Here is a 15,022-nt window from a genome sequence, read left to right on the forward strand (position 1 = left end):
AAGAAGAGAAGTTGTGGTTCACCAATTAGACTGGGCCTTGGTCCCATGAGTTTTTTTTTATACGTATGTGTGTATGTGTATGTGTATGTGTATACAAAAGCCCCAAATGTGGGTTTAGATGCAATCAGTTCTAGAAGTTGATTCTTGCCTTGTTCCAAGACTATAATCTAAGCCATACCAAAGGTTATGGGTGAACACGAGCCGAGTTGAACCCAAATTCAGTCAGCTCAAGCTCAACTCTGGAGTTACATGTTGAGCTCGAGCACAACTTGATTAAGGCTCGACAAACTCGTTTGAGTAGAATTGATATTCATTGTTACGTGTTGAGCTCGTTGTCGACTCGATTAAAGCTCGACAACCTCGTTTGAATAGAATTGATATTCATCGTGATGTGTTGAGCTCAAACTCAACTCAATTATTTGAACGAGTCAATTCACCCCTACTAAAGATGGATTATTAGCTATGCATGTTCTGCTTTTTCGGATGTTCACATGTTCAGATTTGAATACGAACATTATCTGAATCCAAATCCAAATGTAAGGGTATTGGATACATGATACTTCTTTAAATTAAATCCAATCGGAATGTCATTAATTAGATATTAATTGCTATGATTTTTTGCGAATGGTTTGATCATATCGGATCCCAATATAATATATTGACATCCCTGGTTAGCTTGGACATAGATCGTAGTCAATTCGGTTGAATGTTGGTTGCCAAAGTTAGGTATCAGTGTAACCCCGTATCTGATTTTTTTATAAATGAAAATTTTCATCTGTCTAGAATAAAGCCTGATTCAAACTTAACAAAATCTGAACGTATATAAACGATTGCAACTTGTGATTTTAAATTAGTTCAATTTCATAGTGTTGTATATCAAAGTCTGGGTCTGGCCAACTTGGATCAATTGGGTCCCAGATATCCAAACCGAAACCTTGGTTCGACCCGTTTATGTATACACCAAGATTCCAGTTTGGCCAGCCTGACTTTACAAGGGGCCACCATCCTGCGAGTTGGCAAAGATTGCGAATGAATAAAAGAAGAAGAGAGCCATCGAAAGCTTCTTCTTTCTCTATGACGCTCATCATATCACTCCACCCCACACCCTCTTTTCTTCCGCCTTCTTTCATGTGCCTAAAGTTTACAAAAGCAAAAGAACCAGCAACCGATCTTCCATCACTTCCTCTTCTTCTTCGCCTTCGTTCCCTCCTCCTTCTTCTTGCTCTTCATCCGATCAAATGGCCGCAAAGCCAGTAAAGCGCGTCGAGTTCCGTGCACCACCCCCTTCTCCGATCGCCGCGTTCAAGATTGGGTTGGAAAACGAAGCGTCGCTCGATGAGTTTCTACGTCGATCGGTCCGCGTGCCGGAACTGATCCTGCCGTACCATCTATTTCCAACGGAAGAATTCGGGGGCGACCCGCCGGAGATCGACTTCTCGGCGTTGGCTGCGTCGGAAGATAGGTCGGTGGCGGAACTGCTGAGTTCCGCAGAGGCGAAGGGATGCTTTCAGTTGGTGAACCATGGTGTTCCCAAGGAGACGGTGGGCGCGATCAGGGAAGCGATCACCGAGTTCTTCAACCTGCCATCAGAGCAGAAATTGGTGCTGTCGCGAAACCCCGCATCGAAATCCGGTTATGAGGAAATTTCCGGCGATGGGTTTCCGATAACCGAGGAGCTTCTCTGGTGTGGAGACGAGAAGAAGATCATGTCGCCGGCCATGAGCAGCGTGTGGCCACAAGGATCGCACGGATACAAGAACTTCAGGTAATTTGCAGCAAGGTAGGGCTGTTAACGGGCTGTGTTTGACCAGATGAGGTCCGACTAACCAGGTCAGCTGGGTCCTGAAACTGGGGGTGTCTATGACTTATTTCGGGCTTGAAAGTTAGCTCGAGCCTGTTCGTTAAAACTCATTCCTGTTGAATTTTAGGTTTTTTAGTCAAGCCACATCCAATGGAACTTTTTGTTTACCCTAGCCACATCCAATGGAACTTTTTGTTTAAGGGTAAGTAGTTCATTCCATGAAAGTCACTCGCTTCCCTTGTGGTTGTCCCATTGGGTTTATGCTTTAGAATCTTTTACGACATAGAGGTACAGCACACTAGAACGTGACCCCTTCAAGATTCAAACACGAGTTCTTAAAATAGGTTGTGAATAGTTGTCCCATTGGGTTTATGCTTTAGAATCTTTTACGACATAGATGTACAGCACACTAGAACGTGACCCCTTCAAGATTCAAACACGAGTTCTTAAAATAGGTTGTGAATAGCTCGTGTTTATGCTACAAACCACCCTGTATACTACCGCCCCTCAGGATAATATGGAACTCAAATTTAGGTCGTGTTTAGGCCTAATAGTTAAGTTTGTGAATGTAAAAAAAACATGAGTTAAAAGAACTAACTTGGCAGCATATTGAAAAACTTAGAAATTTTAGGTTGGGGGGCAATAATTTAAAAGTTTATAAATAGAAAAATAGTCGAGAGCATCCATGTGTTTAAAAAAAGAGACCGTGTGGGCAAATGCCCACTCAAACCACGCGGTTCTGCCACTGGCATGCAGTCCGTTTTTGCCAGCCTAGACTTGGGTCCTCAACGAACCAGGCCTGGAACATGGAGGCATGTACTCGACCCAGATTTTGGTCAGCCCAGACCCGGACTGGTACTCGGCACCGCCTATGCTATGGGCAGTGTGCTCACACCTGGACTGGACATGAGAAGAGCACATGCATGCAAAAGATGTTAGCCATGTGACTGCACTTTGTCTGCTTTATTTAGACCAGGACCATCAGCTTTATTAAGGCCAGAGCTACCAGTTCAAAAGAAACGCAGTCCTGGATCATTCTGCACAAGATGCTCTTGAAAGTCCGTTTTATTTTAATACGATATGAGTTTTCAGTTTTGTCTTTTTAATTTATAGGAAAACTAGATCATAACCAATGAGTTTTGCTTATTTCTCTCCACATATTCAAAGAATGTAATCCAATCAAAAGGTTGAACTAGGAGAGAAATAAAAAGAATAGCTGATCAACAACTCATGAGCTGTTGATATTAGAGTCGTCCGGCCCCATTTACCCTTAACTTTATTTCTATATAAATGTCTGTTGTAGAGTGTTCTCTTTGGCTTTTTCCTGAACCTGACCTGCCGGCCAGTCTCTATATATATAAGTTTTAGTAAAATAAATCTTCTACTTGTGTCTATATTTCTTCCCATGTGGAATTCCATAAACAAGACTCGAGATGTTCAAGCCGGCCAGTCTCTATATGTATAAGTTTTAGTAAAATAAATCTTCTACCTGTGTCTATATTTCTTCCCATGTGGAATTCCATAAACAAGATTCGAGATGTTCAAGCTTCTCATTGGCAAATGATTGTACAGCTCATTGCATGTCGACCAAAAGGTCCCGCATTGAGCTTCCTCACTTGAATATCAATTGCTGTCACATATCATTTTATGTGGACTTCACAACCACCTCGATTTCACATCGTACCAACCTCTTCATTTCTTTTCCTCCTTTTTCAGTTTCTCTTTCAATGGCAGACATAAAACCCAAAAAGAAAAAAGAAATTCAGAGAGAGAGAGAGAGAGGAATTGAAATCAATGGAATGATTTTTTTAAAATTTTGTGTGACACTAAAAGCGATTACAAATGATGGATTCTGTGATGGCAGTTTACTAACTGTTATTTTTAGCTACGAACATTAGCTAATGGATTTCAATTTCATTAGCAAGTTATTTCGATAGGTAGATGGTTATTTTTTATTGTGTCGCTATAAATATCATAAAATGTAAGTTTCATCACTAAAAAATCATGGCCAAGCAACTGTCATAAAAAATATACATTTTGCAATGGTTTTTAGCAATATTATATATATATATATATATATAGCTTGCAAAATATTTTTGATAGAAACGACTGTTGATGAATTCAGCCATGCTAGCTAGTAACATTAGGAAATCAGCTTTTCCTTCCATAGAAAATCAGCACTGATATGTACTTCTTGAGGATGCATCTTCTAAACCCCACTTAATAATCAAGAGTGCTTAATTTATTTTTCTTGCTTCCAATAGTCTTTGTATTCATTTCCCATTGTTTCTCCCATTTTTTCGCATGATATTGCAGAAGGCAGTTGAAAAGACTGTCGAAAGAAACTGAAGGCATAGCCAGAAAGATTTTACAGGTACTGCATGAAAGGGCGAGCAGAAAAAGAGTGCCATCGGAACCATTAGCAGCAGCAGAAGAAGAAAAAGGAACAGTTCGTCCAGTTTTTTGCTTTTACAAGCACCACTTTGAATCTCAAGATGGCCAGCAGCTACAGGGTGATCATTTACACACGGACGTCCTGCGGTTACTGGTCCGCAGATCGGATTTTTCTCACACTCTCTGCATAAATTTCCCGTGTGATTCGTCCGAGTTCCGGATTTACTCGAAGAAGGGATGGACATCTTTTGTACCCAAGAAAGAAGCTATCATTTTCACTATTGGAGATCAAATTCAGGTGAATTTCATTGCAACTTTTAATTTGTTTTTTATGGTTTTTTTTTTCTTTTGGATGGCACAACAAAAATTTGATGCGGCAGATTAACAAGGACCTTTTGACATATACCTTTATGGAGCGTAAAGAATGGTTGCCTGAATTACTAATAATGTATTTGTGTCTGATAATTCCTATAGAAATTGAAAATTATATTCGTACAAAAATCTTGATTTCCTAGACATAAGCCATGTTAAATTCGTGTTTAAAGTATTTTAAACAAAATGTTGATTTTTCTACAATCAAAGTTTTGATGTTCATTTTTTCTATTATTATAAAAAACATTATTAAAGTAAAAAAAAATGGCTAACTTAATATATATTTCTCACTAAATTACTCTTAAGGTCAGATTACAAAAGAATGCTTTAATAATTAATTTTAATGGATCTGGTTTTTGTAAGAGCGGTCTAGTGTATATATATGTACATATGTTCACACCTACCCTAAATGTAGTACCTGTATACCGTTTTAGCTAAAAAAGATGCATGGAATGGATGGATTCATCACAAATCATTTAGAAGAAACCCGATTTATATGTATGCATGACTTCTGATCTTAAATATGGATGGATGTAAGTAAAGCGCTGAAAAACGGTGTATGTTTGATTTGAACGGTGCAGAAGAGGATCAAGGGGCAGTACAAGCACGTCGTGGGAAGAGGCATGTTATCAATTAGAAAAGACCGTGATCACAGTGGAGATCAAGTTTCGGTGGCGTTGTTCTATTCACCCTCTCCAAGCCTTCCTCCTCCCCTTTCTCTTGACAGCCATGCTTCAGATCACCATGAGCAACCATGCGAGAGGAGTATCACGATCGTTCAACAGATCAAAATAGTGCTTTATCTCATACTATTCTACCATATTCTCAACTTCATCAAACAATTCACATAGATCTCTCTCTCTCTCTTTCATATGTTTGAATGTGGTTGTGAGATATCATTTTAGTCGACAGATGCCTGTAATACGAGTTTGATTCCAATGTTTCTGATTCGAAGTTAATGCATATGTTCAGTTTCAACATGTTAATCTAATGGTATATATGACAGGTAAAGCAATTGCCATATTCCTTCTTGAGCTACCAGGCATGTCCACATATGCTTTTCTATAGATGGCTGGGTAAAGATTCTTGAAGATGTTTTGATTGCTGGACTGTTAAATTGATCGACCGGAAGAGATGGGAACCCCCAAAAACACTTTTTAGTATGAAACCTGACCGATCTTACTTGGTTGAGCAGGATGAATATTTCACTCTACCATTTAATAAAATAAAAGAGCCAAAGCCTTCAGTTAACCCTTCGTCCCCCTTAAAGTGTATGACCTACTTTTGGTGCTTTGGGTACTGCCCTATATATGCTTAACTTTTATTTGAAGCATAAAAAGTTGACACCTTGAGGATTCAAAATGATACTGGTTGCTGTCAGTCCCAGACTATCCCTTGTGCCAACCCTCTCGGGAACCTGACTGATCTTATATAAGCCAGCACATTGGAACTGAATCCCCTGTTTTTTTCTAAGAGGACGTACGTTTGATTTCCATTCCTTGAAATAAGGTATGTAAACGGTGCAGATTTGGTTCAGGCGTTTCTTAAGTTAGACTTAATCAGATTTCATGTGTTTGGATTTGGATTGAGAATCACATTCAGAAGGAAGGCAAGCCCATGCCTCATTCTTGGATTTGGATTGAGAATCACATTCAGAAGGAAGGCAAGCCCATGCCTCATTCTTCCGTGTCTCTGGAAAAGGCTTGTTTTGAACAGTGTTCCTGGCAGACATCTTGTAGAATCTGCAAAGCACAAGGCGACAGTATCCTGCCGCCATGCCTAATGTTGGTCTATCAACTGGATTCCATTGTATGCACCACAATGCTATAGTGGTTATCTTTCTAATAATTTCATCTTGTCCTTCGCTAATGCCTTCAAATTTCTGATTCACTAAAAGTGTGTCATGAATCCACTGAAGAAAATATGCTTCACTAGAATAACCATCAGTGGGCTGGCTTTTTCCTTCATCCCAAGCACAGCTATCAGTAGCATTCCAAAGCTATAAACATCGGATTTATGTGAGACATGCTTGGAATTGCCATAGAATAGCTCAGGTGCAATGTAACTGATTGTGCCTTTGCCTTCTGTAATAGTTACAATGCTCTGCCCCTTGCAATATGATCTTGCTAGGCCAAAATCAGAGATCTTTGGTATAAAGTCTTGGCCTAGAAGAATGTTATGTGGCTTGATGTCAAAGTGGATGATTCTTAGATGACAACCTTGGTGTAGATATTCAATTCCCTTGGCAATGCCTAGTCCTATGTCATATAACCTTTTTGGCCTAAACATGCAACGACCTGCAATTATGGAGTTAGTAATCTTCTCAAGTGAACCATTCGCCTTGAATTCATACACAAGTGCCCTTCTCGACCCTTCAATGCAGAAGCCAAGAAGTCGAACGACATTGACATGGTGAATCATACCAATGGTAGCAAATTCATTCCAAAATTCTTCCCCATCATTATATGATTTTTCCATTTGCTTTACGGCCACCGGTGTGCCATTGGATAACCATCCTTGAAAGACAGTCCCATAGCCACCCTGCCCGAGTTTATACTTGATTTTCTTTGTCATTTTAGTTATCTCATTGTATGTGTATCTAGTGGCTGTGAGAGTTTTGTATTCAAGCAATACCTTCTCAATTGCTGGTGCATGGAGTTGGAAGCATCCGTTTTCTGTAGGAGGTCTTCTTGAACGAGAAACCCAAAGGGATCCAATGACGAACAGTAAACATGCTAACAGAAAACTGTCGATAGCTGCTGCTAGGCCTGTTGAATTGAAAATGAAGATTATACTCATGGTAGTATAGCACTCGAGAGTTAAAGCTTTTCCTTCTTATAAGGTATAAAATCTATGTTAAGATTCAGAAGTTATGTGTTGAACTTCATCACAGTCCAAATGTCTTTGTTCTAAATTTCTAATCATCTAATACGCAGCCAGCCAACCACGAAGCTGGGCATGGTTGATCCGTTGTATCTGCAGGTGTGTGCAAAGATGTTATATAAGAAAAACCTGTGAGAACTTACCTATTATGGTTTGCGTCCATTTGCTTGAGCGTCCTGCATATCAAAGCAAAGTGAAAAATTTTCAATTGATATAAAGTCTATATGACAACCAATCTTACGAAATATGTAAAGGGTTCTCATCAAATGCAAGAAACATGTATAATAACATGAATGACCAGGAAAAACTACAGATAGGTCGGGCGGAAACAAATGGCAGACAAGAGGGCATAGTCCCCACAAGATTTCAAAAAATTCAGAAGTTCTTTCCCACAAAACCCCAAAACAAACTTACTTTTAAGGGAGACCACTCACCCGTGCCCATTACTCATACGATTCAGAGAGCTTGCGACCTAATGAGAATATTAAGACGTGACAGCAACCACTCGACCACTCTGTAATTTAAACTTAAGTCCCTTTAAAAGGTGGACCACCTTTTGGTGCCTATTGGACTATAACCAATCACTTAAGTTGAAAAATAGGATTGAGTCCGCTTAAAATTAATTTGTATAGAAAATGAAAAGCGTGTCGTATCTAGAAACTTTTCCTGGCAACTCTTTCAGGGAGCACTGCAGAAGTCTTCGATGAATGACTTGGGATATAGTAATCTATGTCAATGCTGCGGTCATGGTACGAGATATACATTGCTCCTGATGGAAAAGCTTTTGTTGAAGATAAAAACTCGTGTGATGAGGATGGTAAATTTTTCTTACCACAGTTTCGATGTGTTGGGGAGCCATCTGAGATGACAGAACCGATAAAGCTATACGGGAAAGACAACATAAGGATGAGCAGAAACCAGGCGTTGTCGGGCCTCAGGCCGGCTTCAAGCCCGAACCTGCTCATTTGGCCTTCTATTTCGTCATTATGACTGTAACGAGCTACTGCTACGACAGATTGAACTGCCCAACATAGCTGAAAGTTATAGATCGATGCCCTCCGCATCTTCTCTAGTTGTAGATTAACGTTCCTTCGGACTCTAGCTTATTCCAACTATGAAAACATGTGATTCCCAACGAGAGAGTGAGAAAATAACAATAAGGAAGAAGAAGAAGAAGAGACTCAATTGGAAGAATCGTAACTTCTATGTATTGCTATTGACAACTTTTCATCCTAATATACACGGTAGCAAGAATTTAGGGATATGGAATTACAACGGTTTCTTTGTTACAACAAAATTTGTAAACAATATCTTGACTAATAAAGAAGATTTTATCTTCAAAATCCAAACTGATTCGGTAGCCATCCTGCTAGTCATCCTACACTCTCCCTCAAGTTGGAGTGTGTAGATCTGTGACACCCAACTTGGCCTTCAAGCTTTGGAACATATCCCTGCCCAATGGTTTTGTGAAAATATCAGCCAGCTGCAATGACGTGGATACATGCTGAGGTTGAATTACTTTTTGTTGAACCTTCTTTCGAACAAAGTGACAATCCAGTTCTATATGTTTTGTTCGTTCATGAAAAACTGGATTTTTGGAGATATACAAGGCTGCTTGATTGTCACAATATAGGCTTATTGGTTTGTGATGGTGTACATCTAAATCCTTTAATAGTGCCTTCAACCATACAATTTCGCATGCAGCAGTAGCCATCGCTCGATATTCTGCTTCTGCGGATGATCTTGCTGCGGTAGTTTGCTTCTTTAACTTCCATGAAATTGGACTTTTATCGAGAAAAACCACAAAACCACTTACTGATTTCCAACTTGAAGGACAACTCGCCCAATCAGAATCACAATATGCTCTTAACTGCATTTCACTAGATGATGATAGAAAGATACCTTTTCCAGGAGATGATTTTAAGTATCTTAATATACGAAGAGCTGCTTCATAATGTGGAAGTCGTGGTGATTGCATGAATTGACTTAAAGTATGAACTGAATATGTTATTTCTGGATGAGTAATGGTCAAATTGATCAAGCGCCCTACTAACCTTCGATACATAGCTGGATCTTTAATCGGTTCACCTTCTTCTGGAGTTAGTTTCAGTTTTTGATCCATAGGAAAATCGGCTGGTTTTGCTCCTAATAGACCAGCGTCAAGAATCTCCAATGCATACTTTCTTTGATTTAAAAATATCCCGGATGGCGCTCGAGCAACCTCAATTCCTAGGAAATACTTGAGATTTCCTAGATCTTTTATATGGAATCTGGAGTGTAAGAAGGTCTTGATTGAAGAAATACCTTGCTCATCATTTCCTGTAATATTAAGATCATCCACATACACTAGGATAGCAATAAACTGATTTCCAGGAGTGAATAATGTGTAATCTGCATTGGATTGAATAAAATGAGCATCCTTAAGGGCAGTCATGAGCTTGTGAAACCAGTTACGTGGTGATTGTTTAAGTCCATACAAGGACTTATGGAGGCGACAAACAGTCGTACTGGAATACTCCCCCTCATGAAGAAGACCTGGAGGAATGGTCATATAAACTTCTTCGTGCAGCTCCCTATGTATGAATGCATTACTAACGTCCATTTGATATAGGGACCATTGACGAGTTGCAGCAACCGCAAGTAAAGTCCTCATGGTAGTAAGCTTTGCGACTGGAGCAAAAGTCTCATGAACATCAATACCCTCAATTTGTGTATACCCTTTTGCTACAAGTCGGGCTTTGTAGCGTTCGATGGTACCATCAGACCCCCGTTTGACTTTATATACCCAACGACAACCAATTGGAATTTTATTTGGAGGTAGGGTAGTAAGGGACCAGGTGGTATTTTGTTGGAGAGCATGGATCTCATCAGCCATAGCTTGGCGCGCCAGTGTTGATGTTGCACCGCTTCCGCATACGAGGTAGGTTCAGCATCACTCAAAATAGAGGTTAAAAATGCAAAGTGTTGTGGAGAAACTTAGAATTGTAAAGATAATTTTGAATGGGATACCGTGTACCTGAAGATGGCGTCATGGAGTGAGGATCCTTAGGCAGCGAATCTGATACCATTACGTTTGAGCACACATACTGATTGAGATATGAAGGTGGGTGTCTTGGGCGGCTTGATTTTCGTATGGTGGGTTCAGATTGGGATGGAATAGAAGAATTATGATGGTTGACTGGTTCAGTAGAAACGAGATGAGTAGGTGGAATGCATGGCGACATTGGTGGAGCTGGCTCGGGCGCACTTACAATTGGAGAGTCACTTTCTTCACTCATATAGTCTTCTTGTGGTGTTGGCAGCACAGGTGAGTTCAAACCATCATCATTTTGAAATTGGAATGGGAACCGGTCTTCATAAAATACCACATTGCGACTTATAAAAATTTCTTTGGAGTCAAAATTATAGACTTTATATCCTTTTTTATTTGAAGGATATCCTACAAAAATGCATTTATATGCACGTGTGGTAAATTTATCTCGGTGTACACTCATATTTCGAGCATAACATAAAAAACCAAAGACACGCAAATCTTCATAGATGGGTGTTTTATGAAACAAGAGTTCAAAAGGAGATTTATTATTCAAAATAGGGGATGGGAGACGATTAATCAAGAAAGTGACTGTTAAAATACATTCGCCTCAAAACTTAATAGGTAAGTGTGCATGAAAACGAAGCGCTCGGGCGACTTCAAGTAAGTGACGATGTTTTCTTTCAACTCTTCCATTTTGTTGCGGTGTCGCAACACATGAAGTTTGGTGTTCGATACCATGCATATAAAGAAATTCTTGCATATTATTTGCAAGAAATTCTGAACCATTGTCACTTCGAAGACATTTAATTTTGGTATGAAATTGGTTTTCTACCATAGCATGGAACCGAGTGAAACAAGAAAAAGTTTCAGACTTAAAACGCATCAAGAAGACCCAAGTTGCACGAGAGAAATCATCAACTATAGTGAGGAAGTAGTGCGCTCCAGTATGTGAGGGCGTGGCATATCCTCCCCAAACATCGCAGTGAAGTAATGCAAATGGAAAACTCACTCTACTACTACTATGAGAAAAGGGCAAGCAAGAGAACTTAGCTTTATGACAAGCATCACATAGAAATTCATGCTTGGAAATAAGAACATCAGAATTCAAAGATTGAGTTTTGTCAAACGACGGGTGTCCAAGTCTCATATGCCAAACATGAGATTTATTAAGGGAAGAAACAGAAAGAGCATGAGAACTAGCCGGTAATCGTAGATGATATAGTCCGCTGCATAAGCTACCCACTCCAATCAGCCTCTTCGACAAACGGTCTTGAAAGAGACAACAAGATGAGAGAAAAACAGCAGCATAGTCAGTGGTTTTGGTGAGTTTAGGGATTGACAATAGATTGTATTTAAATTCTGGTATGTAAAGTACATCTATAAGTATGAGGTTCGGCTGGAGTTCTATGGTTCCTGTATGAGTAGCTGAAAGTTGTTAGGTCATTTGGAAGATTAATAAGGCGAACTTTGGGTAGAGGAATGACATTGGTCATCAAGTGAAGTTGGGGAGTCATATGGTCTGAGGCTCCGGTATCAATAATCCATGGTAAATGATGGGAGGAATTGAGCATATGCTTACCTGCGACGTTTGCGGTAGCAGGTTTGTCATCAGCACTAAGCCATGCCATTAATTTGCTGAGTTGATCTTCAGTCAGCTAAGAGAGAACTGTAGCAGCAGTAGTGACATTTGCCGAGGATCCATGTTGAGTGTGTCCGCCTTTACCCATTTCAGATGAAGCTTTAGATTTTGGATGGTTAGGCGGGTAGCCATGTAATGCATAGCAGCGTGCTTGGATATGCCCAAGTTGACCACAGTGGTCACATTTTGGACGTGGCCTGTTCTTCATGTACTACTGTCCTCTTGACTGAAAGTTTTTGTTATAAGAAGGTAACGAATTTACTGTTTAACAGTATTTTCAGAACTTAAGAGCTGCGGAACTAGTAGTCGCCGAGTTTCCTCTTGCAGCACAAGGGAGTAAACATTGTTAATATTGGGTAATGGATCTATGGCAAGAATCTGGCTTCTAATGCTGCCATACGATTCATTGAGTCCCATAAAAAATTGATACACTTTCTCACGATCTTGACAGGAATTGAACTCTTTAAAAACACCACAAGAGCATGTAGGAACAGTAGAATATGAAGCAATTTCATCTCATAAAGTCTTTAGACGAGTAAAATAATTTGGTAAGGAATATTGCTCTTGTCGTAGATCAGAAACCATCTTCTTCAATTGGTAAATACGGGAAGCATTACCTTGAGAAGAACGATCTTGTAGGTCATTCCATACCTCACGAGCCTCATTGGCATAGATAACGCTGTTAGCGATTTCCTTTGAAAGTGAGTTGAGAAGCCATGAATGCACCAAATCATTGTAGCAGATCCAAGCTTTGTAGTGTGGACTGTTTAACGGAGGTTTGGGAATGGAACCATCAATGAACCCAAATTTGCTCTTTGCACTTAAAGCCATCTTCATGGCCCTCTGCCATGTTGCATAGTTGTCACCGACTAAAGGGCTGGTCACAAGGATAGCACCAGGATTATCCGAGTGATGCAGGAGAAAGGGTGACGCGTTGGCTTCAATTTGATCATCACCATTATTGTGAACATCCGACGCGGTAGCTATGAGAGCAGAACAAAAAACAGGGCACAAAACTGAGAAACAAGAGAGTAGAAAACCAACTCTCTTACCCACACGAGTGCTTTGATACCATGAGAAAATAACAGTAAGGAAGAAGAAGAAGAGACTCAATTGGAAGAATCGTAACTTCTATGTATTGCTATTGACAACTTTTCATCCTAATATACACGATAGCAAGAATTTAGGGACATAATGTTACAACGGTTTCTTTGTTACAACAAAATTTGGAAACAATATCTTGACTAATAAAGAAGATTTTATCTTCAATTCAAAATCCAAACTGATTAGGTAGCCATCCTGCTAGTCATCCTACAGAGAGAGAGAGAGACTCACGGCTGCAATTGCGATAGATAGACTCCTGCTTGCATAAGCAAAGGAAGTAGCCGCTGGTGATGTTGCATCCGCAGCGGCCGCCTAAGGCGGTGCAGGCGGCACAGATGCCCATACTGTCGACCGCCCATAAAAGATCGAATTCATTATTGAACAAGCTCGTCGCCATATCCCTGGCGCCACCAGAGAATGATGACGCCAAGACAGGGAAGCTCACCGTCGCCTTGCAGCTGCTCAACCAGTTGTAGGCTTCGTACAAATTGTCCTCGTTAGAGAAGGCGTAGGTGTAGAAGTTAGCCTCAGAGATAGAACAACCCAAGACGAGGTTGGAGGTGAAATTGTAGCCCGGAATATGAATGCCCAAGTCAGAATCGAGCCGGCCAGCAGCAGAGGGCTTGGCAGAGCATCCGTAGAAGAAGGTCACGGGTCCGTAATTCGTAGCGAAGTTGAGTGGGAGGCGACCGCCATTGGTGATATTGAAGAGGGTGATGTTTGTTGAGGGGTGCGGGCACTTGCTAACCATTATTGTGCTGGGGTCGATGACCAGCTTGATGGTCGAGTTCTGTAGTTGATGCCCTTGACAATGAACTTGAGGCCAGTGCGGGTAACGAGGAAGGGGTGGGCGTTCGCCTCGTCTCCTTGGCAGGTGAGGTTCGGCCCAGGGAAGCCACAACTGGTGCTGGGTGTGGAGGAAAGGGAGAAGGGATAGTCGATGGGGATGCCATTGCAGGACCACGGGGCGCAGGCGGTGTACTCTGTGCTGTCACCTGCTGTACATGAGGAGGGGAAGAAGCAGAACGACAGGAACCAGCAGAAGAAGAAAGATTTCATCTGACTTGCGAGCAATGGTTCAATACCTCGATGGGGAGACATTCTTCACTCTGTGAGAGAAAGAGAGATATTGAGAATTAGAAACCGCTATCGGAAGCAAGACCAGCGCAGGCATTGCATAATTCCTTCTCTTTGGAGTTCGACTACCCTGTGGAGAAAGACCCATCACAGGTGAATGGCTGTATCAAACAAGAAAGACATCCTTCTCAAGCTAATCTGAAAAACCAATTGCAAGATTGACCAGGCCGGTGACTGTCGAGACTTAATGGCTCCTACCCTTTTGCCAAGTTTCTTCGCTTCCTCTTCCTGTACACACGAGGCCCCTGGAACAGAAAGGTCAAGTCTCCCGCGACTTGCGAGAGGAATTCTCTTTTATATTGACTTTTGAATGTTTTCTGAAAAAAGAACTCTTTTAAAGGATTCGCATACTATATTTATATAATTTTGCTGATCTTACGTGCTCCATGCCGAGCCCCAAAAATATTGTCTGCAATATTCATCGACTTCAGCGTATTTTAATCACACGACGAATTAATTAGATTAGGTCATGCCATATTTTTCTTATCTTCAATTCGATGTATCGTGTATTTTTTTTTATTGCACCTTATTCTTTTCATTTGGTCTTTGTTCCCTTTTGTTCTTAAATCCGACATTTTCTCAATACAAGAAGTTCAAACAAGGATTTTAAGGCTTGATATTAAGTCTGACTTAATCTTTAATTCGATGAATCATAAAT

The 15,022-nt window shown here is 40.5% G+C and overlaps 2 protein-coding genes across 2 annotated transcripts; one reads left to right on the forward strand and one right to left on the reverse strand.

Moving 5' to 3' along the window:
- The first annotated feature begins 971 nt into the window (after positions 1-971).
- On the forward strand, positions 972-5,536 carry LOC116256361 (flavonol synthase/flavanone 3-hydroxylase). The gene is made up of 3 exons (XM_031632714.2): positions 972-1,765; positions 4,118-4,493; positions 5,149-5,536. Exons 1-3 carry the CDS (start codon positions 1,239-1,241, stop codon positions 5,416-5,418), a joined length of 1,173 nt encoding a protein of 390 aa, XP_031488574.1. The 5' UTR covers positions 972-1,238; the 3' UTR covers positions 5,419-5,536.
- A 921-nt stretch (positions 5,537-6,457) lies between these two features.
- On the reverse strand, positions 6,458-8,514 carry LOC126410142 (rust resistance kinase Lr10-like). Its single transcript, XM_050078313.1, has 2 exons — positions 8,283-8,514; positions 6,458-7,335 (listed from the first exon to the last, which is right to left on the reverse strand). The coding sequence occupies exons 1-2, from the start codon at positions 8,512-8,514 to the stop codon at positions 6,458-6,460; spliced, it is 1,110 nt and encodes a 369-aa protein (XP_049934270.1).
- Positions 8,515-15,022: the final 6,508 nt, after the last annotated feature.

This window comes from Nymphaea colorata, chromosome 6, assembly GCF_008831285.2.
Source record: "Nymphaea colorata isolate Beijing-Zhang1983 chromosome 6, ASM883128v2, whole genome shotgun sequence".
In the NCBI taxonomy this organism is placed as follows: domain Eukaryota; kingdom Viridiplantae; phylum Streptophyta; class Magnoliopsida; order Nymphaeales; family Nymphaeaceae; genus Nymphaea; species Nymphaea colorata.